At 44.4% G+C, this 24067-nt stretch overlaps 1 protein-coding gene across 1 annotated transcript in view; it reads right to left on the bottom strand.

The window, feature by feature from the left end:
* CLPTM1L (CLPTM1 like) overlaps positions 1–22869 on the bottom strand; it is a 56224-nt gene extending 33355 nt beyond the window's left edge. Inside the window, exons 1-7 of the mRNA XM_090039120.1 lie at positions 22604–22869; positions 19706–19806; positions 18887–19076; positions 10271–10413; positions 8484–8562; positions 7050–7167; positions 1906–2000 (exon numbers count right to left, since the gene is read on the bottom strand). Coding sequence (XP_089895246.1) covers positions 1906–2000; positions 7050–7167; positions 8484–8562; positions 10271–10413; positions 18887–19076; positions 19706–19806; positions 22604–22765 — 888 coding nt within the window. The 5' untranslated portion in view covers positions 22766–22869. The remainder of the gene's footprint in view (positions 1–1905; positions 2001–7049; positions 7168–8483; positions 8563–10270; positions 10414–18886; positions 19077–19705; positions 19807–22603) is intronic.
* Between the last annotated feature and the right edge of the window lie 1198 nt (positions 22870–24067).

Genomic DNA, 24067 nt, shown 5'->3' with positions numbered 1-24067 from the left:
TGATCTCTCCTGATAAGTTTGTAGGCAGCCACCAGGTTCCCCCTCAGCCTCCTCTTGACGAGGCTGAACAGGTTCAGGTCCCTCAGTCTCTCCTCAAAGGGCTTGTCCTACTGCCCTCTCACCAAAAGGGTGGCCCTTCTCTGAACTCTCTCCAGGCTGGCTGCGTTCTTTTTAAAGTACAGTGCCCAGTACTGGATGCAGTACTCCAATTGCAGCCTGACCAATGTCGGATAGAGGGGGAGTATCACCTCTCTGGACTATCTTTGGATGCATAACAAGATATGGCTGGCCTTGCTGGCTACAGTCTGGCATTGGCGGCTCATGTTCACCTTAGATTCAATAATGACTCCAACATCCCTTTCTGCCTCTGTGCTTTCAAGAGGGGAACTCCCCAGCCTGTATGTATGCTGTGGATTCCTTCTCAAGGTACAGCACCCTGCATTTGTCTATGTTGAACCCCATCCTATTCTCATCTGGCACTTTTGTAGTCTGTCTAAATCTAGTTGCAGCCTCTCTCTCCCTTCAAGTGTGCCCATATCTTAGTGTCATCAGCAAACTTGGACAATGTACTTTCAACCCGCTTGTCCGAGTCGCTGATAAAGATGTTAAACAGTGTGGGCCTGAGGACCAAGCCCTGGGGGACCCCACTGCTCATATCACGCCAGGTTGAGTACAACCGGTCCACCACTGCTCTCTGGGTGCATCCCATCAGCCAATTTTTTACCCATCCAACTGTTTTAGATGGGAACTGTTTTTACCCATCCAAATGTTTTAAATAAACATGATTATGATTAAAATGGTAATTTCTCCAAGAAGATTAGAAGTTATCTATTTCTACCTAGAATCTGATATGAATCTCCTTTCAATTCTAAGCTTTCCATTTATTTAGTCTACATTCATTTACATGACACTTATATGTAGCAGAAGGTCCAGTTGTTCTTTAGTAATCAAGAGGATGGGTGTTCCAGGGTCAGATGAAATTTACTTGCAAGCTAACTGGCAACCAGCACTGAAAATTCAAGCCCCTGACCTATTTATGCCACAGGTATAGTGCAAGCCACAAAACACTGGGGTAAAACAGCGAAACACCCAAGGAAACTTTTCCAGTCTTTCTGAGACGGGATAATAGAGGCAAGGCATTAAGGGTTTAACCACTGTTTCAAAGTTTGGCTTGGAACAGAAATCTGTTTTTTCAGACTTAAATTTAAAAACATTCCCTAAGTGTTCACCTACAGAGCATTAAGTCTTTCTATTTAGTTTGCTATTTGTGATGAAACAAAGTAATTTGTATCTCAGTATACAGGCATACCTCGTTTTATTGCGCTTCGCTTTATTGCGCTTTGCAGATATTGTGTTTTTTACAAATCGAAGGTTTGTGGCAACCCTGCGTCGAGCAAGTCTATCGGCACCATTTTTCCAACAGCATTTGCTCACTTCGTGTCTCTGTGTCACATTTTGGTAATTCTCGCAATATTTCAAACTTCAGCAACCACCACCCTGATCGGTCAGCAGCCATCAACATCGAGGCAAGACCTTCCACCAGCAAAAAGATTACAACTCGCTGACGGCTCAAGATGATGGTTAGCATTTTTTAGCAATAAAGTATTTTTTAATTAAGGTATGTACATTGTTTTTTTAGACATAATGCTATTGCACACTTAACAGACTACAGTATAGTGTAAACATAACTTTTATATGCACTGGGAAACCAAAAAATTCGTATGACTTGCTTTATTGCGATATTCGCTTTATTGCGGTGGTCTGGAACCAAACCCGCAATATCTCTGAGGTATACCTGTATTTTGAAATTAAAACATTTCCCAAAACAATTACTGGTATTCAGAGAAATGTGAGAAAACCAAAGTCTAAAGTGTCTTCTTAAAAAGAACAAATGTAGTCACTTACATGAAATGCTGCTACAAAAAATGTCAGAGCCAGAAAGTACAGATTAGTATCCACAAAAATTCCTTTCACTTCATCTGCATCCTTTTCTGAAAAGCCTAGAAGGAAGAATAGATAAATGTAAAAGGAGCACCAAGAAATTAAAGGTACAGCTACTATTCTACTAGACTGCAGTATAAAAGAAACACCCTACTTTACTTACGCGTATTTTTCTAAGTAACTGAACACTAGACACCAGCTTTGTTGGCAAAAAAATCAAATAAAAGAGTTTATCTACAATTTTGGACTGGTAATTTGGAAGTTATGATTGATCTTGACCAACCAAGAGAGATTTGCCTCTAAGTTTGGAAAGATCAGCTGTATAATAATTTAGAAACATAAGATTGAAAGTTACTTTGATTATTAAGTCAAATTCCCCACAATTAATGGGACTATCTAATTATGCTATTACATTCCTTTTTTCTTTTTTCTTTTTTTTTTTAAATAAACTTAACAGTGGCTTAAAAGTGGTATTTTTTTTGCTTCTCCTGGAAGACTGCTTCAGAGCTTGATTGTTCCAATGACTTAGAATCTTCTCTTACTTTTCAGCTTAAGTTTCTTCATGGTCAGTTTATATTAATTTGTTCTTGTGCCAATAGTCTCCTTTAGCTTACATAGTTCTTTTCCCTTCCTGCTATTTACCCTGATGTATTTAGAGAGAGCAGTCATCCACTCCAAGCCTTTGCTTGTTTTGCCCAACTGAAATAACCTTCTTGTAAGAGTCTCCCCATCCCTCTGATCATCTTAGTCTGATACTGCACCTGTTCCAGGCCTTTTTTTTTAATACAAAGAGAAGCACAAAATAGCATATAATAAACGATCTGTGGTGCTTTGAGATGTTAGCACAAATCTGAGAAAAAGCGTGCATACAATGCTGGAATTTCCTTGACTAGCATTATCCATTGGGCCATGCATGGTTTTCTGAGCCATAACTCTTCATTGCAAGTCAAAGGCCTGTGCTGCTGAGGTCACCAAGAATGGGGATGGAACCCACACTAGTTCCACCCAGTGGAACCAGTCATGGCACCCACACTGACTAAATCTCAAAGATCCACAGCTACATAGGACACCAGTCCTCTCTTAATGTTGTAGTGTGGAACCCACGGTCAGTGACTGGCAAGCAACACCTCCCCTGAACAGCAGCAGGGGAGGGTTTCAGCTACCTTTAGCCTAACAGATTTAAGAATTGTTCTATCAAACTTTATCAAAATGATGTTGTCTGTGTTCACATGAAGAGCCTCACCACCAGCAGACAGCAAGTGGAAACACCCTATGGGCACCTATACACGAGCAGGGAGGCTGCTCTGATGCACTGGAATTCCAGCACGTTGGGGCAGACTTGATTAATTGAGCCTGCTGGAGTGTGGCAATTACCGTACTCCAGCAGCCTCCTGCATCCCATGCATCAGTGTCCCCGCACTTCAGAATGGCAGTGTTGGAGTGCTTTATTTAAAGCTCATTCAACAAGCTTTAGATAAAGCACCCCCACCACGATTTTGAAGTACAGGGACATAGACATATGAGATGCTCCAGGCGCTTTAATTAGAGTGGTTGTCAGAGCCATTCTAATTAAAGCGCTGCCCCCCACACACTCCTGGACCACATGTATAAACACCCTACATGATCCATTTACAAGATTTTTGGCAACCAGGCAGCTTGGAGAGATGCTTAAGTTCCCAAACAAGAAAAAGTGAGGGTTCAGTACACAGGTACTAAGCCATGGGCTAGACAAATGAAGGGGCTCCCACTACCCCTCCAGCTGAAGCCTAGTTACTAGGTAGAAAGAAATACAATGTTCACAGGATCAGAAAGAATAAGATGCTAACTCTGTAAAGGCAGCAATGAGGGCACCAACAAGGGCCAAGGAATTGAAAGAAAAGAGAGAGGTCCTGATTCTGATCCCTGCTGACAACAGTTGATGTATTTTACCTAATGATTTGTTAATGCAGAATGCAAAAACAGTTCCTGGAGCAGGTAGCAGAAACAAACACTCTCCCCCCCGAACTGGGTGTCCTCATTGCTGTATTAGTCACTGTCCCTCTTGCTTCTTCCTTCTAGCCCTGTAAATCTTACATTCCTGGCTGTACAGCTTCAACAGGTTTGTTGGAAAGTGCCCCAAGCAAGTGTATGATATTCTGGTGATTAGGGCACTCTCCTTTTGGATGTGAAGAACCTAGAACCCAGGGCTCCTAGAGTACTGACAGCTGTGAGGGAAAAAAACCCACAACAATAAAAAAAAAAACCCACATGCTCTACCTGAAGCAGCATCATGTTAGTTCAACCCAGCTCTGCAGCATCTGTGGAGATTGGGTGCTATAGCAGGACTTCTTGGCACTTTTAGCTAAAGCTGATTCAATCTTAGATAAAAGTGCCCCAAAAGCCCCATTAAAGTGTCTGACCTCTACAGACATTGGGAAAGCCAGGTGTAACTAATGTACTGTCTCTTCTGGGCAGGGGCTGGGCTCAGTGCAGGAGCGTGCTGAGTTTAAAGCATTTTTCCCTCCGCACATCTGCAAGCAGTCCCAATTCGTGGGCAAGTCAACCAACCCCAAGTTATTATACAAAGGAGAGCAACAATACTGCATACTAGAGGTGTGTGAAGCAGATAGTATTCAATTCAGATTCGGCCTGATTCAGGGGACAGTGATCTGATTTGCTGATTCGGATCACTGTCCAGATTCAATTCAGCCAAATCTGAAGATTTGATTTTGATTCAGAGAATCAGTGATTTGGCCATAGACACAGTTTTGTATGTTTTTTCTATGTACCACGACGTACCAGGCGTGGCTTGTGAACGCTGAGATGGTGGGGCAGATGGAGAGTCCCCTGGGAGTACTTCCGTTCCACTTCCACTACTGAGTACACGGGGGATCCCTCCCACACCCCAATGGCTTGGCAATTGGCTGCGGGGGAGATCCTGGGTACCCCCTCAGACCCAGGAGGCACCAGTCGCTGAGCTGGGGGGTAGCAGGGTCCCCCGCACACTCCATGGCAGATCTGGAAGTGAACCAGAAGAACTTCTGGCCCACTTCCGGGTCCCACACTCCCGTGGAATGCTCTATCCACTGCACCATCTTAGTGTTCACAAGCTGTGCCTGGTACCTTAAAGTACGTAGAAGAAAAACCATGTAAAGCTGTGTATATGGCCAAATCAACAAATCTCTCTGAATCAATTTGGAGGCTTCTGATTTGATTCAGAGAGATTAAAGGGTCTCCCGATTCAGAGATTCAGCCACCAAATCGGGCCAAATCTCCTCCGAATCAAATCAGTGACTGAAGCTTTGTACAGACCTACTGCACACCTATCTTCCAGAATATCCAGCTCTCTGGATTCCGTGTGGACAGAAACATCTAAGCCCCAGAGACTTGTGGGATTTCAGCTATAACCTCTGAGTTCAGCATCTCCCGTCAGCCTGCTCAAGGCTGCTTCCTGCTCAGTGCCATGGCTTTCTGAATTGTCCTTTGGAAACGACATAGGAAGCTTATAAAACTAATCCCATTTCTCGGACTCATCTCTATAGAGTCAGTGACTCATTTTTTTAGGCACTCTAATTGCCTTTATAGGTCATGGAGATTAACCAACATGACTTCAAGCTCTGGATAAAATGGCTAATAATCTCTAGATACATGAAAGGCAATTTTAAGGAGTAGGGAGATATTACCCCAGTATATAGCTTTGCTGACATTATTGCAATACTCCTTCTTAAGAAGGACACTGAAAACAGGAGGGAATTAGAGAAGAACAACAAGCACATTCTGGGGCTCATTCCCTATACTCCCCCATACTGAGCTTTCTATCCAGCTTTAATTTAAACATGTAGCAGGGCCCTAAGGCAGCAATATCACCCCATTTCTGGGTTTAGTGCATAGTGAGAGGTTCTTAGCACCTCCCCATGCTCATCTTGGAGGTTGTGTACACAAGCTACCCTAAGAGCCTGAAAAACAGGGTGTGCAACAACGGATTCAGGAAGATAAAACTTCTTTAAAAAGCTTAATTTGTTTAACAGAGGACAATCATAGTCTATAAATACCAGAACAGGGAGCAGATACTGATCCTAGAAGGTTTTTTAAAGCTAGCAGGAAAAAGCATAATATAATCTAGTAGCAAGAAGCTAAATCAGCAAAATTCAACCTGCTGTTATGATGGGCAATTTTACAGTGAAGGAAATAATTCCCAAGGGTGATTACCAAGGCTGTACTAACAACTCCACCAAGTTAGTTGTTAAAACAGGAGTGTATGAGTTTTGAAAAAGACTCAATCACAAGTTTATTTGGCTAAATGCAAGAATTACTAGGTGAAATTATGTGACTGATATTATGCAGGTTAAAACAGATCACAGTAGTTTTTGTAGTCTTAATCCATTTGCTTACCCCTCTATTTTAAGTTCTTATCAACAGACGTTAGAGTTTCAGCAGTACTACAGAGCTCTTTTACACTAAGCAGACTGTTTAACAAGAAACCTTAGAATGTTGGGGGAAGACTGTGCATAGCCAGATATATGGCATTCTATAATGGTCCTGGGCAGCAGCCCAGAATCAGAAACTAATGAAGCTGACTTAACTCTACATTGCTTCTCCTTCTCCCAGAACTGTAAGTTTTGTGCATTTCAAAGACAGGGCAGAATATTTTTACCCTCTAATCTCCACATTTAAACAGACTAGAATATGGTAAAGCTGCAAAAAAAAACTTACAGAGTTTTGGAAAAATAAATAAACAAACTTTTGACACAAACTTTTGTGCCATATCTCCTATATTTCCTCTAAATGGGTCTCCCCCACCCATGCCTCCCTCACCACAGAAATCCTCCCTTTCCCTGCCCTTCTGCATGAGCCACCCCAACCTGGGGCAGATGGCAGCCTAATTCTGGCCCTGAGCCCAGAGCTGGGGCCAAAGCAAGCACCTGCCCTAAGCTGATATTTGAATCTAAGCTGAGGCTCTTCCCCACTCTCCCCCCACTCCAATGTTGACTGAGGAAAAAACTCTGGATTTGAGTAAATACAATATATTGTTTAATACAGCTGAACCCCAAATGCTGTCAAGATGTAATTTATGTAGCTGAATTAGACACTTAGTAACTTAACTCTAGAAAAATGAAGAGTCCACTTACCAAATTGCTGCAGGGAATACACAGCATCTTGCATGTGGATCCAAAATCGGAGCTTCCCAAGGGATATTTTATCATATGACACTGTAAGAGGTAGCTCTGTCGTCGACCGGTTTATTATCTACATTTTGAAAGAAAACAGTCTTTATAAAAATATGATCTACACATGTAGCAGTCATTATAAGGTTATTTTGCACTTTAAATCATACTGTGGTTTTATTACTGGTTAAACCTTTAGGATATTTAATACAGCCACTTTATTTTGCAAATGGAAATAAATACTGCTTACATTACTGAGCTGCTTGATTTCCATAATAAAAAATACAAGCAATATGTTGAGAACCTGTACTAATCAGGTTTTTACATCATCTTCATTTCTGCAGCATCCAAGTACCTTCTGGAAGTGTTACATGTAGTTCATGTAGTAGAGCTAGACCGGGCCAGGTCACGCCAGACCACACTTCCTTCCCTCCCCACAGGGCTGGGTTGGGGACTGGTCAGGTCCCCCCGCCTACTAGCCTCCCAGGGTCAGGCCACATCTCCTTGCCGCTCCTAGGGTCAGGGTTCAGCCAGCTTATGCTCCCTTCCCCACTGTGAGGACAGGCCATGCTCCTTTCCCTGCAGAGATGTGTTAGAACCAGCCTGTGCCCGACACTCTCTGTGTGGCTAGATAGTGCCCAATGAACCTACGCAGGCACTGGATCAGGATCACCAGCTGGATCCAGCCCATGGACAGACCAGGTACTGGCAGCCCACCAGGGAAAAAAGATTGGGCTGTCAAGCCCATGGCTTTTCATGTCTAGTATTTACGAATTTTTGTTCCTAGGACCATTTCCTGAAGACAGTGTGTATAAGTACAATGGCAGAGATGGAGTGGATTTTCTGTGAAAAAAGTGATTTCCTATTTAAATATTAGGGTTAAATAAAAATAACTGTTCAACCTGGTACTGACCTTAGGCTGTATCTGCTGCTTAGACCTGAGGAAGGGCATCTAACATCCAAAAGCTTATCTAACATCTCTCCCAACTATATAGATGGTCCAATATAAGATATTAGCAAACAAACCCTGCTTCTTGCATATTCCGTGAACCATCATAACTACAACACTATGACAGTTTTAAGGGAGCAAGCAGCTCATAACTTGCAAGCACAGACCTTACTTTGTATTTCCTGTTTTTCAAATGTTTAGCCACTCACCACATTTTGCACAGCCACAAAACACCACTGGAAAAATCTTAATTATGCATTAGTGAACTTTCTGACCATGTAACCAACATCAGATTAAATAACTGATTATTAGCTGCTGATATTTAATTATGAACTTCTCTGAGGTGGGCTGCTGCAATGAAAACTGTGACAAATTTCTAATAATAGCAATACTTTAAATTCATGTTATAATACTTCCAAAACATAAGTAAAAGGCAGTCTACTACTCACCATTAAATCTTTCACTCTGTTGCTTAGTTGATCAATAAATAATATTGGAAGGTAATGCAAGGTTTTCCCCAACTGAACCCTAGAACAGTCAAACATGGATTTAAATACTACATTGTTCTAGAAATAAAACTATTTTCTAGTCATGTTAGTATTAAGATATCATTTCTGGGCTCACCCATGTATATACTTTCATTGTGTTATCTGTTTTCAGACACATACAACATAAAAGAAATCCCAGCCTAGACCTTCTTAATTACCTACATGTAATAAAGGGACTATGCTGTAAATGACAATTAGACATTTGGGGTTCTCTTTTTTTTTTTAATTTCAACTATGAGGCTAGCAAAAGAAAGGCATGATAAGTTAAGAGTTCCAAGTATATATAAAATGTAAAGGAAAGATGAAGGAAATTGGCTGCGTGGGGGTATTTGCTAAACCTAAAACATGAACGTAAAAATGGCTGGCAAAGACAAGAAACTGCCAGATCAGTAACGAGGCTGGCAAATACCCGCAACTGTGAAACTAAACCTATGAAACTAGTCTAACTTAGATTCTTGTACAGCAAGTCTTACCACAGAATTTGAATACTGTGCAAACATAAGTGAAGTCCCCATATCTTATAAGTGCCGGGAAAAATTACATGTACATAACACCACTAGAGCTGCTCCATTTTATTGTAGACTATTCATAGATTTATTTGCTACCTGGTCATCTAAGTAGGGGTCTTAATGCCATAGTGGTACAAACACTTTGCCCTGTCCACACTACAGCTGCCACTGTCACCACTAGTGATATGTTTGTAATAGTGGAAGGATATATGCCTCACCAGTATAAATATAGCTCTGTCAAAGTCAACAGAGGTGCAGGGAAGAGCCAAGCAGGCACAGTACTGTAACATATCCCCTTCATAAACTTACTGAGGTCCTTCTAGAAAACGCTTGATTTTATTGCTCTTAATATGCTGACCAGAAAGCAGGTACAGGACCTCACTGTTCCAAAGGATAGAAACCTTCTTCTATACTAAGAATGGCTAAAATATGAATGTCAGAACCAGGTCATCAGAGACTTGCCCGAGGTCAAATAGGAAGTTCGTGACAGGGCTGGAAGCAGAATCTGCATCTCCAGAGTCCTCATCTACTAACCTAATCCCAAGTCTATCCTTGATGTTAGCATTCTACACACTTTATTTTAAATTAAAAACATTCTTAAGTAGGACTATTACAGCATTTGTGACCATCTAGAAGAATACCAGTCCCAGATATATAACACAGAATTGGCACTGCTGATCCCCTACTAGGAATGTGAGCCATCCATATCCTGCATACATAAGGTATCTAGATGGAAGCATTTTTAAGGTCAAGGGCTTACAGTTGCCTTCTTGTGTTATTAAATTATATTTGTTACACAGCAGGCACAATTACTTCCTTAGTATTTTGTAGCTGTATTGCTACATAAAAAGTGTTTTAAAGCATTTTGAGCTGCATGGTGAAATCTGGTGAAGTCTTTGTTTTTGAATTAAAAAAAAATATATCTAACAAGGGTCAAAGCAGTTTACACCAAGTGACTCAATTACTTAAATGCTGTTCACAATCACTACTGAAGTGTAAGTAAAACGTTAACATACCCAGTCCTCTCTCACAAGTTCTGACTTTTAATTGTACACTTTAATATTATATTACCACCGTGTGGGGTTTTCTGGGTTTTTGTTTGATTTTTATGAAAGAGAATGAATGACCCGTTCCATTTATATGGCTTAATCTATCAAAACAAACACATCATTGGCTTACATCTTCATATATCGCTGAACGTCAGCTGGAAGAGAGGCTCCATCAAAAACAAAGTCATCAACCATCACATTCAATGTTAATCTTGATCTCCAATGTGAGACAGGCTCATCTAAGGCATTGGTCTGTTTTTCTGCTTCAATTTGCTTTTAAATAAGAGAAAAATGTAGATAACTATATATATTTGTGGCAAAATTAATTTAGAAAGACAAAGTTAAAAGCATTCAAATCCTGGACTGAGATTAGCTAAATCAGAAAATGGTTACAATTTAGATTAATCCATCAATATTTTTCTAGCTGTGCTGGAATTGAATATATGCTGATTGCTAGCTGAAACTAGAAAAAACTACAACTACATGGTCAGAAAGAGCTAAAGGGAAGATTTAACTGTTTATTTATGTTTGAAATATTTATATGTTTGAATCCGCTATTTGGTTACTCTCAAATACTTTTTCAAACAACAGGAACAGATTTTTAAAAAGCATAAGCCTGAATTGATTCGATTTTTGCAGGTTAATCTAACCTGCCTAGGTTGAACCACTTTGCAACCACATGGGACATTTCCTCTGGACTGAAGTACAGGCACATGCCTGAAGTAGCTCAGGTTAGAAGCTGGGAGGTGCTAGAGCAGCCCTCCCTTCCGTTTCACATTGCTGAGCTGAGGTGGGAGGGTGGCCAGGCCCCAACATTACACTCTGACTAGGGAGGAGTGTAAACCCTAACCTGGCCTGCACTGTCCCAGGCTCTTCCCTGCTCAAGGGGCAGGACTGTTGCCAGCCCCCAGCCCCGGGGCCAGATCTCTGAGGCAAAGGTGGTGTGTGCAGTGCATCCATCTGTTGATCTCTCTGTCTACAAACCTGACAGGGCTGCAAACCAGCAGGGATCTGATAACACAGTGTTTATCAGCCGATCCACAAAACAAAAGCCTCTCTCATTAGTTCAAGCTCTTCTTAAACAGCTTTTTCCAAAGAAGGAACAGAGCAACATTACCAGCTGACCTGTTGATTAGCTCCAAGAAGCCCCAAATGGACACTGCTCTGTCGGCCAGTCCCAGTGAAACTGGACACACACACACACCACACACACACACCCCACTAAGCATTAGCTAGCATACCACATGCCTAGGGTCTGTGCTGTGGGAGATGGGAGGGAGGGAGGGGGGAATCCCTGTTTGAGCAGCGAGGGAAGCCAGGCAGACCCTGCTATGCCTGCAGTCTGCCCCAGGAGCTCTGGCTTGGGAGGAAAGGGATGGGGCCAGCCCTGCTTTCTGGAGCAGAGAGCCCAGCTCAGGGCTGCAAAGCATCTGGGATGTTGAAGGACTGTAGTTTAACCAGAGGGGTCTGGGACAGACATTTTATAAACTGGTTTGACCCATATCAGTTAAGTCTGATACTACATTCAACCAGTTTATCTTAAACCAGTTTCAGCCATTTTAAAACTGATTTACGTGCACTGAACTTATGCTCTGTTTAAATGTTTCAACCAGTTTCTAATCATTTAAACCAGTTTACGTGTAATGTCTGTCCCTAGCCCAGATGCTGATAACAGCTTGATCTGTATCAGGATTTGGAAGACTGAAGCAAGACAAACTGCATCAGGTTTATAGACTTGAATCTTTCTTAACACCATTTCCACATGTTATTTGTAACAATATCTTAGCTTCTAGTAGGCAGCTGACTACAGTCAGCTAGGATTTCTGAACAAAGTTGCTCAAGAAGAAGCCCTCATACCAGTGTTTGGGCTGTGAACTCATCCTCTTAAACTAAAGAGAGCTTGAGATTGTTTTATTTCCTTTTATTCCTCTGCATTTTCATTTCTTTTGCCTCAGTCCACTGTGCCATATTCTAATATTTTTAGTGTTGAACTTTATCTAACATTAAGTGCTGATGGAACCATCATTTCAATTTATTTCAAATTCCAAGAAAAAAATAGGGCAGAATTTCCAAAAGAAATCCAAAAATCTTTATGCCTAATACTGAAGTATTATTAATGTATAATATCCATTAACAGTGGAAACCAGGATCTGATTATACAGGATGGCATTTTATCCATTATTGCTGCCTAGTTTTGCTGCTGAATACTCACTATGACCAAAGCGTCCATTTTACTCTTGGTTCCCCTTCACAAGATCATGAATAGTTTAATGGAGCTGGTAAGAAACCATGCTTTGGCCCCTTACTAATAGAAGAATTAAGTTCAGAATTATGCTTTGTACATGTGACATCATTTAGATCAAAATTCACTGTATAAAAACCATGTTATCATGACAGTGCCACAGGAAAGAAGACTTTTCCAGTGGGAAGGTGAGCTGGGGTGAAACAGCTGGAGAAGCTGCATCCCCCCACCCCGTGTTTCAGCAGGGAAGGGGGCAGAACTGGCAGCAGCATGGACGCAGCTTGTAGCTGCTCAGCCCCAGTGTAGCTGCTCACTGGCTGAAAGCTTAGCCCGCGCCACAGCCTGGGGAGGCTAGAGGTTTTCAACCTTTTTTAATAAGTATATCCCTGGCAGCCCCTTTTTTGGTAAGTGTACTCCCACACTGGGGGGGGGGGGAGTGGCAAACAGCTGGACATGGAAGCAGGGAGGGGTTGAGCAGCTAGACATGGACACGGGGTTGGCAGGGTGGCGGAGCGGCGGTCGCGCAGCGTCTGTGCAGCCCAGCTCCTATGAGGCAACAGTGTGGGATGGCAGCGCTCTGTCCCCACATACCCCTGGGACCTTTAAAGTACTCCAGCTGACAATCCCTGGGTTAGATGGGGAGAAGAAGCAGCAGCAGCAGCAAAGGTGCAACTGCAAGTTGCTCAGCCCCGGTACAATTCCTCACTGCTTAGCTTGAGCCCAGGCACAGCCTTCAAGCTCTGTGGACCAGATCCAGTAGTTTCACAGGCCAGATCTGGCCCCCTGGTCATATGCTGTCAACTCCTGATGTAGGGTACTTGCCTTTTCTGCCTCACACAGCTGTGCAAAATGACCTAGTTTATACATTGCCATAAAAGATTCTCCTTTCTAAGTCACCACTAAGTTATTGCGACCCCTAATAAATACTGATTGCTGTACACTTATGTGTCTGCCTTTTAACAAGGACTTCAAGTAACAGATCTGACTTTTTACAGCAGTGTAGATTGAAAAGGATTTCTCTCCACAAATGTACCACTGCCAGACATAAGATTATAAGTGCAAGGACCAGGAACATTTTCACACGGTATGAGTTAAATTGAAGGTTTGCAATGGCTACATTGCCACCACACTGTATTAGAAACTTACCAACTGCCACAACTACTTTCACACCACTACTTTCATTCTAAGCACATCACTAAATTAATTGTCTACAGCCAAACTCTACATTACAATCAAACCTGTTCTGATCCTACCAAATGGGACGCAAACCTTAAGGATCTGGAGCACAGGTTTCAACAATTACAACACAACCCCAAAACTGGAGCCACTCAAATCAGCAAAGCCAGACTCTAACCTCCTCCAACACTGACTCCTGGACAAGGAGAACAGAGTCCCTCTGGTTGTCACCTACAGCCCCCAGTTTGAACACCTATGCCACGTCATTTATGGTCTCTAACAACCCTGGAAAAGGATAACCATCTCAAAGTAGTCATGGGGGACAAACCAGTTCTGGCTAACAGACAGCTCCCCAACCTCAAGTGGTATTTCTTAAGCAACAGGCTACTTAACTCCCAGTCTCACTAAAGCACCAGGCCTTGCAATGAACCCAAATGCCTTCTGTGCCCCAACATCAATGCTGAGTACCAGAGGTGTGCGAAGCAGGCCCTATTTAATTAGGATTTGGTTTCAGGCCAAATCCAGGACAGTGATTCAATTCACTGATTCAGATCATGGTCCCCGATTCAATTCATCCGAATCCAAATCTGAAGATTTGATGCTGATTTGGAGGATCAGTGATTTGGACATAGACACAGCTTTAAAAGTTTTTTCTACATACCTCAAGATACCAGCACATCTTGTGAATGTCACGATGCTGGGGCACATGGAGCACCCCACAGGAGTGCGTGTGTCCCTCCCCGGGCTCGGCAGTAAACCTGGAACTGGACCAGAATTATTTCTGGTCCACTTCCAAGTCCACTGGGAAATGCATGAGGGAACCCCCCTTGCACCTCCCCAGCTCAGTGACTGGCCACAAGGGGATCCTGGGTGCCCCCCCCCAGACCCAGAAGGCACCAGTCATTGAGCGGGGGGAGTGCAGAGAGGGCCCTGCATGATCTGCAGCGGACCCGAAAGTGGACCAGAAGTGCTTATGGTCCACTTCCAGGTCTGCTGCTGAGCACAAGCCCTCCACGCTTCTGTGGGACACTCCACGCGCCCCATCATCACAACACTCGCAAACCGCCTGCTACCTAGAGGTATGTAGAACAAACATTTAGAGCTGTGTCTATGTCCAAATTGCCAAATCTCTCCAAATTGATTTGGAGGGTTCTAATTCAACTCAGAGAGATTAAAGGGTCCTCTGATTTGATTTGGCCACCGAATCGGGCTGAATCTCTGCCTAATCAAATCAGGTACTGAAGCTTTGCACAGCCCTACTGAGTACATCATCATTGAACTAAATAACATGGCTTAAAACATCTGAAATTTTCTCCTGCAACTCCACCAGTGTCATATATGCCATCACCTCTCCTCTACTGTCTACATTTGGCAGTTTGGGTAATCCCTACATTACGAATGAATGAACATCTGACATCAACTGCAGAAAGACATGCAGGCCTGTAGCAGAACACTTTAACCTCTGCAGACTCTTCATCACTGAGGGCAGTTGTTCTCAGATACATTTTTTAAAACCTGATTTGAACAGGAAATTGCAGAGCAAGAAATCATCCACAGACTGGATTGTGTTAGGCCCGGTTTAAACAGGGACTATAGATTCATATCCCATTACCTTGGTTAGCTTTGGTGGCTCCTTTGTTCTCATAAGCTTACTGCTTGTTTGCTTGTCCCTCCCTGTACTGCCCCCTCTGCCCCATCTTCCTCATCTTTTGTATTCTAATTTCTCTCTTAATCAGCTGCTGTGAAAGAATATGCAGAAAGCAGACTATAAAGTGAGCATGAGCTCACAAAAATTTATGCTATATACAGCTACTCCACGGTTAATGTCATAGATATGTTCGTGAAAAATGCAAATAAGTGAAACAATGTTAAGTGAAGCCAATTAGATGTCAGTAGTTACCTACTAGCAGGCAGCGGCCAAACAACGTTATAACCAAACATTGCACAACTTTAAATGAAAATGTTCTTTAATACATCAGCGACATAATAATGAAACAACGTTAACCGGGATGATGTTAAGTGAGGAGGACCTGTATATATCCACTTTGGTTAGTCTATAATGAGGGTGTCAAATATACAGCCTGTGGGATGGATCCAGCCCACAAAGCCCTATAATCCAGCGCAGGGTACTGCCCCTTTTGATGCAACAGACCAGTTCCCCTGTGCAGTACCCAGGAAGTACGCTGCCCATAGTGCTTGCTTGGGCTGCACCACCCAAGCTGCTTGCTGCCAGTCCTGGGCTGCATCACCTCCATCTCAGTGCATGGTGTGGATAGTATGCCTAGGATGCGACCCCAGTGAACAATGTAAGCAGCACAGCCCAGGACTGGCAGCCAGAGAGACAGCCTGCTGGGGTCAGGTTCCAGGCTGCACTGCCCACCGCAGTGCAGCCTGGGACCAGCCCCAGGGCTGGCATCTTGGCCTGGCCTGGCCGCGTGCCACCTGTGCTAGATCAGCCATGGGGGGGCAGCAGCAGAAGGGGAAGAGGTCCATGGTTCAGCCCATGGACCATGGATGCTGAACCACACTTCTCATCCTATGGGCCAGATGAATATCGAGTGTAAAACCACTGGTTTATAAAATGCAAATCTACCCTCCTTTCAGTAAGTTTCAGCACCATACATCTTAGCTTTTGCAAGGCTCTCCCTAAAAAGGACTACTTTAGTCACCAGAGGGCATTTATTTTAAGTCTAACATGAAGCAAAGTACATTTAGAAATCTCTCTCTCCTTAAGAACACCTCTAATTCAGGCTGCACAAATCACCTGCTCAGCTTCTACTATATGTTCCAAATAAAGCCAAATAATCACTTTGAAACGGCCTTACCAGGGTACTATACGCAAGTGGATACCACCAAATCATTTGCTCAAGGTATCAGTAAGAGCTTGAAGCTGCAGCTAATTTCAGTATTTACAGTAACATTTGAGACCTAGCAGAAAAGTCAAGGTTGTATCAGGCTATGCTAACAACAAAAGGATGCATCTTCCCTAATCTAGGCCTGAACACAATCAGAACAGCCCACACTCATTGATGCATCATCTATGTTCAAGTTAACCAGATGTGACTTCAGGTCTGCCCATTGTCTTTGGAAGCTGTTATATTCCCTCTGCGATATCACTGCTCTATAATAAACAGTACAGTTATTTCCAATATACCAGAAATCTGATAGATAACTTGTTCAACACATACACAGTAAAACCTACGTTTCTGCTATATTTTGGCAAGAAACTTTGAAAATATAATCAATGAAGTGTCTCAGTTCATTTGATCTAGATTAAAAGGCCTTTTTCCAACTTGCAAACATCTCTTCTGAAATCTTTTACATACAACAAAAACACTGTGAATTTTAATCAGGCCGAAAATAAGTGGCATACTCCTGGACTGGCCAGCAAGTTAAATTTATTTGTCCTTCTAGCCTAAACAACTAGTGCTGAATTACATGATTATGGCCTACAGGTTGCATGTCTTCAAAATCACATGTGCAGCAAGAACGTTTCTTAAAATTCTTAATGTTAATCCTGCAATGCATACATTGGATGATGCTAAACAGCTAGCTTTAGTCTGGCTCAAAAATGAGGCTGGCTTGCCTTTCAGATGTAGGGAACAGCCTGTAAAGCAGCTAAAGAACCCAAATCTCTCTTCTAGTTTTAAAGAACGTGACATGGTTAAGGCCCCTAAAATCTGTCTGCACCACAGATGAAGAACTCATGTCCTAAGGTAGTATTTCACAAACCTTTCTATTCAACAAACCTTTATTCAAAACCAGATTTTCACCATCCACTCTTCATATTCACTAAGTAAAAACCATGGAATAAACAAGCATAAATACATTTGTGTTTTGGGAAATAAAAAAGACAGAAAATATCCACTCTTGGAAGGAAGCATGCGCAAGGGAGTGATGTTTGCCTTGCTCTAGTCACAAAGCTTTCCATAATTCACCACATCAGACTACCTATCAGGATCTCTCCCACCAGGGTTAAATCCTGTTGATAAACATTCTCCTAAGGCATTAGTTGTTTGGTTGCAATCAACTAGACTGGGGGTGTCCAACCTTTTTGAATGTGGGGCTGGATCATGAACTTTTTATCACCCAGTAGGCAGGCGAGCCATATTCAAAGACCTCACAGGAAATGGTGAAATTCAGCAGGTGAAATTCTATGGCCTGCGTTACACTGGACGTCAGACTGGATGAGGCAGAATCTTACAAGGGTGCCACAGACCTTCCCATCGCTTCCACCTTTAATGGGGTCCTTTCGAGTTATAAGAACAAAGCTTCCTATGGATGTACAGGATGGACTCACAAAGCTTCTAATGGATGCACAGGAGGAGCTGAGCGAAGGCCGTGATGCTACAGCGCGCACATGCCAGGCTCTACAGGTGGAGCAGTCATAGGGCAGGGACCCAGGCCACCCAAGCCTCCCACCCCAGGCCCCGCCACGTCTTGCAAGCCCACCTGACAGCTCCCAGCCCAGAGCCAACAAAAAAGGAAAAAGGGGCTTCCTCTGCAGGGAGGGAGGAGGCAGCAGAGGAAGTGGAGGCAGCGCAGCGAGCCCAGGCTGCGAGCCTGGCACGGGGCAGCGCCCAGGCAGCCCCCGGCTGCAACTTCTCTACCCACCGCCGGGAAGATGAATCACGCAAGTGAGCATGGAGTGGGGCAGGCACGGGGGACCTCCTCCTCCCCAGCCACAGCCCCAAGGGGCAGAGCCAGATGCAAGCAGCGATTTAACGCGGGGGAAGCTGACTGGGGAGGTCTGGGGGGGTTTCGTCCCCACTCCCCTCGCCCCGCATGTGCCCAGCCGGGCTCCGCTTGCCGTCCACGGTGCTTGGCAATGCAAGCTCTCCCGGGACCGCCCCACGCCGCACCGACGACCCGTGCTTTCACTGCCGGCTACTCCTCTTCCCATACGCACCGCATCGGCAACATTAAGCTGACGCGGTGCATGTGGGAACCTTGTCCCTTCCCCAGCCCTTCAGCAGCCATTAGGAAGCTGCTGAGGGGCTGGGGGAAGGACAAGGGGTGGGAACAAAAGTAAACAGCATTTACTTTCGTTTCCTGTCGCAGCACCATGGGCCACAGAAAATGGCTTGGCTGGCTGCATAGTGGCCCGCGGGCCATGTGTTGGACAAGCCTGAACTAGACCCGTCCAGTTCCTACTGACTGGAAACTTGCTTGTAGTGCTCTGACCAGCACTCCTCCGACCCACTCCTCTGACAAACCAGCCATGTGCTCTTTTACATATTAGTCTCCCTTTGGCACTTACAATTATTAAAAGCCACCTGCTATTTTTTTTTTAATAACATTTTTAATAACATGAAAAAAAACACCTACCTCGGTTGCAGATTCTCCAGTGAGAAGGTTAATTTCTTCTGGTTTAGGAACCATGTATGTGGTTAGAGGGCTTACTATATGCACTTGTTTGCCATCGTGCCAAGGCAGAATGCCAGCATGGTGAAGAAATATGTATGCATACAACGTGCCATTATTTCGAGTTTTCTTTGGTACAGAGACATTGACTGTTCTAAAATACAAAATAAATACATAATAAAATAGCATAGTAATATCTGCTGAAATAAAGAATACTATTTACTTTTTAAAACGATACAATCGAGCTTTAAAAAGCATATTCAGAAAGGGCACGAAAAGTATCATCTCTTTTATATTTATATTAGGTTTACTAGAGACTAGTCCAGCAATGAACACTAACTAGCCTGAGAAGAAGAATATATCACAATAAAGCAATGCTACCTTCTAATACTGGTTTGCTTGAGATGAAGTTTAACATGAGCAGCAACAAAGGCCCTTCTGTTAGTATAAGGGAAAAAGTGAGTACCTGAGAGACTAGCCTGAAAAGGAAAAGGTAGTTTTCTTCCTAGCTAAAACCCAGCGAAACAGCAGAGGCTCTAAAGTAGAATGCTTGCTTAGTTTTGTGAAATGCATGCATCTAAAATTCCTAAAATGTTAAACCAACAGTGTATGCTTCTGCGTTGTAACTGGACTAAAATTGTACACACTTTCTCTGTAGATATTCCTTTATTAGTATTTAGAAGTAACTACATACTTCAGGAACAAATAATTATATCACTGTCAGCACTGCAAAACTTGCAACTATATAGAAGCTACATAAAGAAGGATAACACTGAATTTTACCTTTCAAATTTGGATTCAAGATCAAAATCCTCCACATTCAAAACTAGATCTATATTACTCTCAGCACCAATGTTTGACCGTGTAGTAGTATACACACTCAACTGAAAAAAAGGATAAAATCAGCACATAGATTAAAAAAGTTCTTTTATGCCAGCAAAGTCACCTTGCACATCTTTAGCAGTTTCACTAACTTTCCCCTCATCAAGCTGCAAGACTATGGCAGCAGGTTACAAAGAGCAGAAAATTACTTAGAAAATACAAAACATACTATTTTTGTACCCCCACAGATCATTATACACAGGATACCGATATGTACAGATACAAGGGTCTAATAGTGAAACAAACAGGCCTTTTTCAAAAAGCTGGGTATAACATTACAAATGCACACAGTTGAATCTAGGTGTGCACCAATAAAGATTTTTTAGGCCAATACCAATGGCCAATTATTAATGTACTATACTGGCCAATACTGATCCAATTGCCCATACGCAGCCCAGCAGCTTAGAGAAGAGTGTCCAGCTGGTAAGTCTCGATGATCTCCCGAGGTCCCTTCCAGCCCTAATGTCTATGAAATCTATGTAAGTCTGTTGGGGGAGAGGAGGGGGGAGTGGCTCCATCCCACTGGTTGCCTCGCTCCACTCTGCCCCAGTTGGGTAGCACCTACCCCTGCTTCAGCTCCCCTCCTCCCTCACCATGGGGGCCTCAACCTGCCCCCGGTTTCCCCTCCCCACAACCCCCAACAGATTTAGCAGCGAGACGCTGCTCTCTAAGCTGCCGGACTGGCTGTGTGCATGTTGTAGCTGCGCTTGTGCATACGCTATTTATTGGTGGTATTATCGACCACATCAGCCCAAAAAAGCCGATTGCTGATAATGTCAATTTTCCTTTTATTGGTGCTGATACGATATGGACCAAGGTATCAGTACACCTCTATCTGAATCCCAAGTAGGAAACCTGATATCAAGAAATTACTAATACAAGCCAATGCCCATGGCTCAACTCTAAGGCCAAATCCTCTGGGAGAACAAAGAAGCCTACCCCAAAATGAAAGAGGGGAATGCTAGACAAGCTTTTCAGCACCAAAGGCACAAGGAGTGCCCGTTCCTACTGCAGCTGCTTCCCAGTCTGGCTCTGTACACCCCTCCTGGAAACAGATGCATGTGGCAGGTTCACCTGGTGACAGCTTAGAGATAAAGTAGGCAAACGGAGATTTAAGAATGGTGACTCCCAACCCCGGTGCCATCATATTCAGAAGAGTTATGGAGGGGTGCCTTGAATCTAAAAAAGGTCTAAGAGTAGGCAATCGTTGATCCTTTGGATCATGGTGTACATGTAAAAGGTCTAGTCAGGTACCTGATGAATCTGCTTGTATGGAGTCCTGCAACAGTTACACCAAGACCTTTAGCATATAAATCTAGGCAAGACTATGGAAGGGTGGAGGCTGCCTAAGATCTACCATCCACCCTTTAGACCACTGAGACAGAATCCAAATGTCAGACCAAGTCCAGGTGTTCAGTGCTTCAATGGCTGTAGCTTCTGCCAGAGAGCAACAGATATGTACTGCTGCTGAATTGTCTGACACCTCAGCAAGGTATGTTTCTGTCACGGTGATGCCCCTTGGTCTTTCTCCAACCAAGGAGTACCCACAAGGCAATGGAAGCTAGGGTTTTGAGGTGCCCTATACTCATCTTACTCTGGAGGTTGTGACATTTTAGTATTTGATAAGAGCTACCCTGCCACCAATAGCCCCATCATGTTGCCACCAGGCCCCCCCAGTCTGATGCAGTTTACGGTCATGCCCAGGACCAAAAAAAAGCAAGTCCAAAAGGACAAGTCTACTCTGTAGATACAAGAGATCCCACATTCAAATGGAGCCATGCCATGCGTCAAATATTCCACTCAATGGCGCGTGTCTTTTCAGTCTGCCTTTTTAAAACTGAGGGCCCAGCTACATGTTCAAATTACAGCTGGATAGAAACTAGCTACAGAGTTGGCACACATTGTCAAGCACTAACTTTATAGCTGGTTGGCTCTTTTTATAGATGGATAATCATTTTTCTCGTGTGATAATTCCTTGGCACGTGCGGCCAGTCTAAATTTATTGCGTGACTAATCAGTTAATTGTGCAACATATGGCAGTGGCCATAGGAACTGCTAAGCATCAGCATTATGTACTTAAGCATGGTAAGTTTAGGAAATGCCAGACCTGACACGTCCCATACATCCTATATTCAGCCCCCACCGTATGCATTATGATAGGCCTTGAACACATCTCAAAGTGGGTTTTTTTTTCCCCTCTAGAGCAGTGTTTCTCAACCTAGGGGTCACAACCTAAAAGCGGGTGGCAAGAATATATGAAAGGGTCACAAAGAAGCTTTAAAAGTTGATTTTCCTCTAAAGGAGAAAAATGTGGGAAGTGGCAGGTTTTCCCTTGACAGACTGCAACAAGGCTGCTTGCAGCCCCCCCATGCCCCACACATACACTGGGGGGGCTGGGGGCAGCAGGTTGGGAGCAAGGGGGTCAAGGGCCTGCTTTCTCCTTAACCTAGTTACTGGATTGGGACTGGCCATTGATGTTTAGGAGTCCTGGTACAAAAAAGGCTGAGAAGCACGGCAGTAGAGCGTACCCGCCCCTTCAGGGTGAATGTAACACAGGAAATAAGCCCAGGCGCTGCAAAGCAGCAGGATTTTTGTTGGGCCCCTTTGGCTCTCCAAGTGAGGCTATGCATGGAGAGCACAGGGCACCCTTGCCACTGAGGATCCTACCCTCAGCCTCGCCACGGAGGCCTGCGCTGGAGGCGCTATCCTGCCCCATTCCGGGGCTGCCACGGCAACGGCGGTTCCATGGGGACCGGTCCCCCATTCCGCGGTCGCCCTGGCAACGGGGCCGGCGCTCACCTGCAGCTTGGGCCGCCGTGCCAGGTAGGGCCAGATGCAGGCGGCGGCGCCGGCGGGGCAGGGCCGGGTGTAGACGATGCCATACATGACCCAGCACGTGTGCGCCACGTACACCGCGAACACCCCCACCACCAGGCTGGTGAACTTGCTCCGGCTCAGCATGGCCCTGCCAGTGCCCCGTCCCAGTCCCCGTCCCGCCCCCGGCTCAGCCGGGCCGCCCCGGGCCGCCGCCGCGCCCCGGCATCCTCAGCCCCGCCCGTTGCGCCTCACTTCCGGGCGGCGACGGAAGCCGGTGAGCCCGACCCTGTCCCCGGCCGCCGCGTCAGTGCGTGCTGGTCACGTGTCCCGCGCGTCATCGCGCACCGCCAGTCGGCTGGTGGCGCCGGCAGAGCGCGGTGCTGTAGGTTAGATTCCGCGGGCCGGAGCGCTTCTCAGCGCCCCACGCCCCAGGGAACAGGAACAGTAGTAGTAGTGGCCTAGAGCCGCAGAAGGGATCACTTAGGTTGCAGGTGAGGAGGACCAGTCTATGAGACGGCCAAGTGTCCTGCCTGTACGTTGCAGGGTAAGCTAGAGTAGTGCCCTTAGAAATGCATCCACTAAAGCTGAACGCTTCACATCACGTGGGAACCAGGACAGCCAGAGCTACTGCGCAGGAGGCTTTAGTAATGCAAGTATAGCGAGACTGCTCCAGCTTTAACCCTTCTTCATCCAGGGTCCAAGTTGGGTCAGTTTAAGACTCTCCACCTATACCAGCTCATACGCGTGGCAGAATTTTAAGAGGGCCGCTCCTTTGGGCTTCGAAGCAACTGGAACAGGCCGCATAGTAAAATGCCCATCCCTGGAAACACTCAAGAGCAGGTTAGACAGACACTTGGCTGGGCTGGTTTAGTCAGGTATGGCAGGGCTTGACTCCAGGGCTTTATAAGGTCCCTTCCAGACCTACTTAGCTATGAACCTAGGATGCAGCTGTTTTTATCTGGACTTTTCTAATTTAAAAGCTGAGCAAAATCCCCCCCCCCAAAAAAAACCAAACACCCTGACACACACACACACACACACAATTGCTGAGCTCTTAAGATAATGCTTCATTTATCCCCCAAAGCTGGGAAGGAATCCCAAACTTCATGTCTCCATCGCTTTGTCTCTCCCTTACTTTCATTTTCCTTTTCACAGATGATTTTCACTCATTTTGGCCTGATTGTAACCAGATTTGTGTGTAGTCCTTGCATTCACTTTGTCACTTACCTGCCTGCTACTGTTCTCATCACTGTCATCACATACTTTCTCTGTGCTGTCCAGCTCTCTGCCCACAGGTATTTCTTTATTCATTGCCACAGTCTTTCCCTGTTTCTCTGTTTTCTGAGCATTGAAGCCAGTCTTTTCAGTTACTGAAGACACTCAGTCCTCATTATTCAAAGATGTTATGCCAGCTGTGCCTACCTCAGTTAAAAAAAGGTAAGAAAA

The sequence above is a fragment of the Crocodylus siamensis genome, chromosome 3 (assembly GCF_052110815.1).
Source record: "Crocodylus siamensis isolate JL-2025a chromosome 3, ASM5211081v1, whole genome shotgun sequence".
NCBI lineage: Eukaryota > Metazoa > Chordata > Crocodylia > Crocodylidae > Crocodylus > Crocodylus siamensis.
The sequence above is the reverse complement of the archived record's forward strand: the minus strand, read 5'-3'. Positions and strand labels throughout refer to the sequence as shown.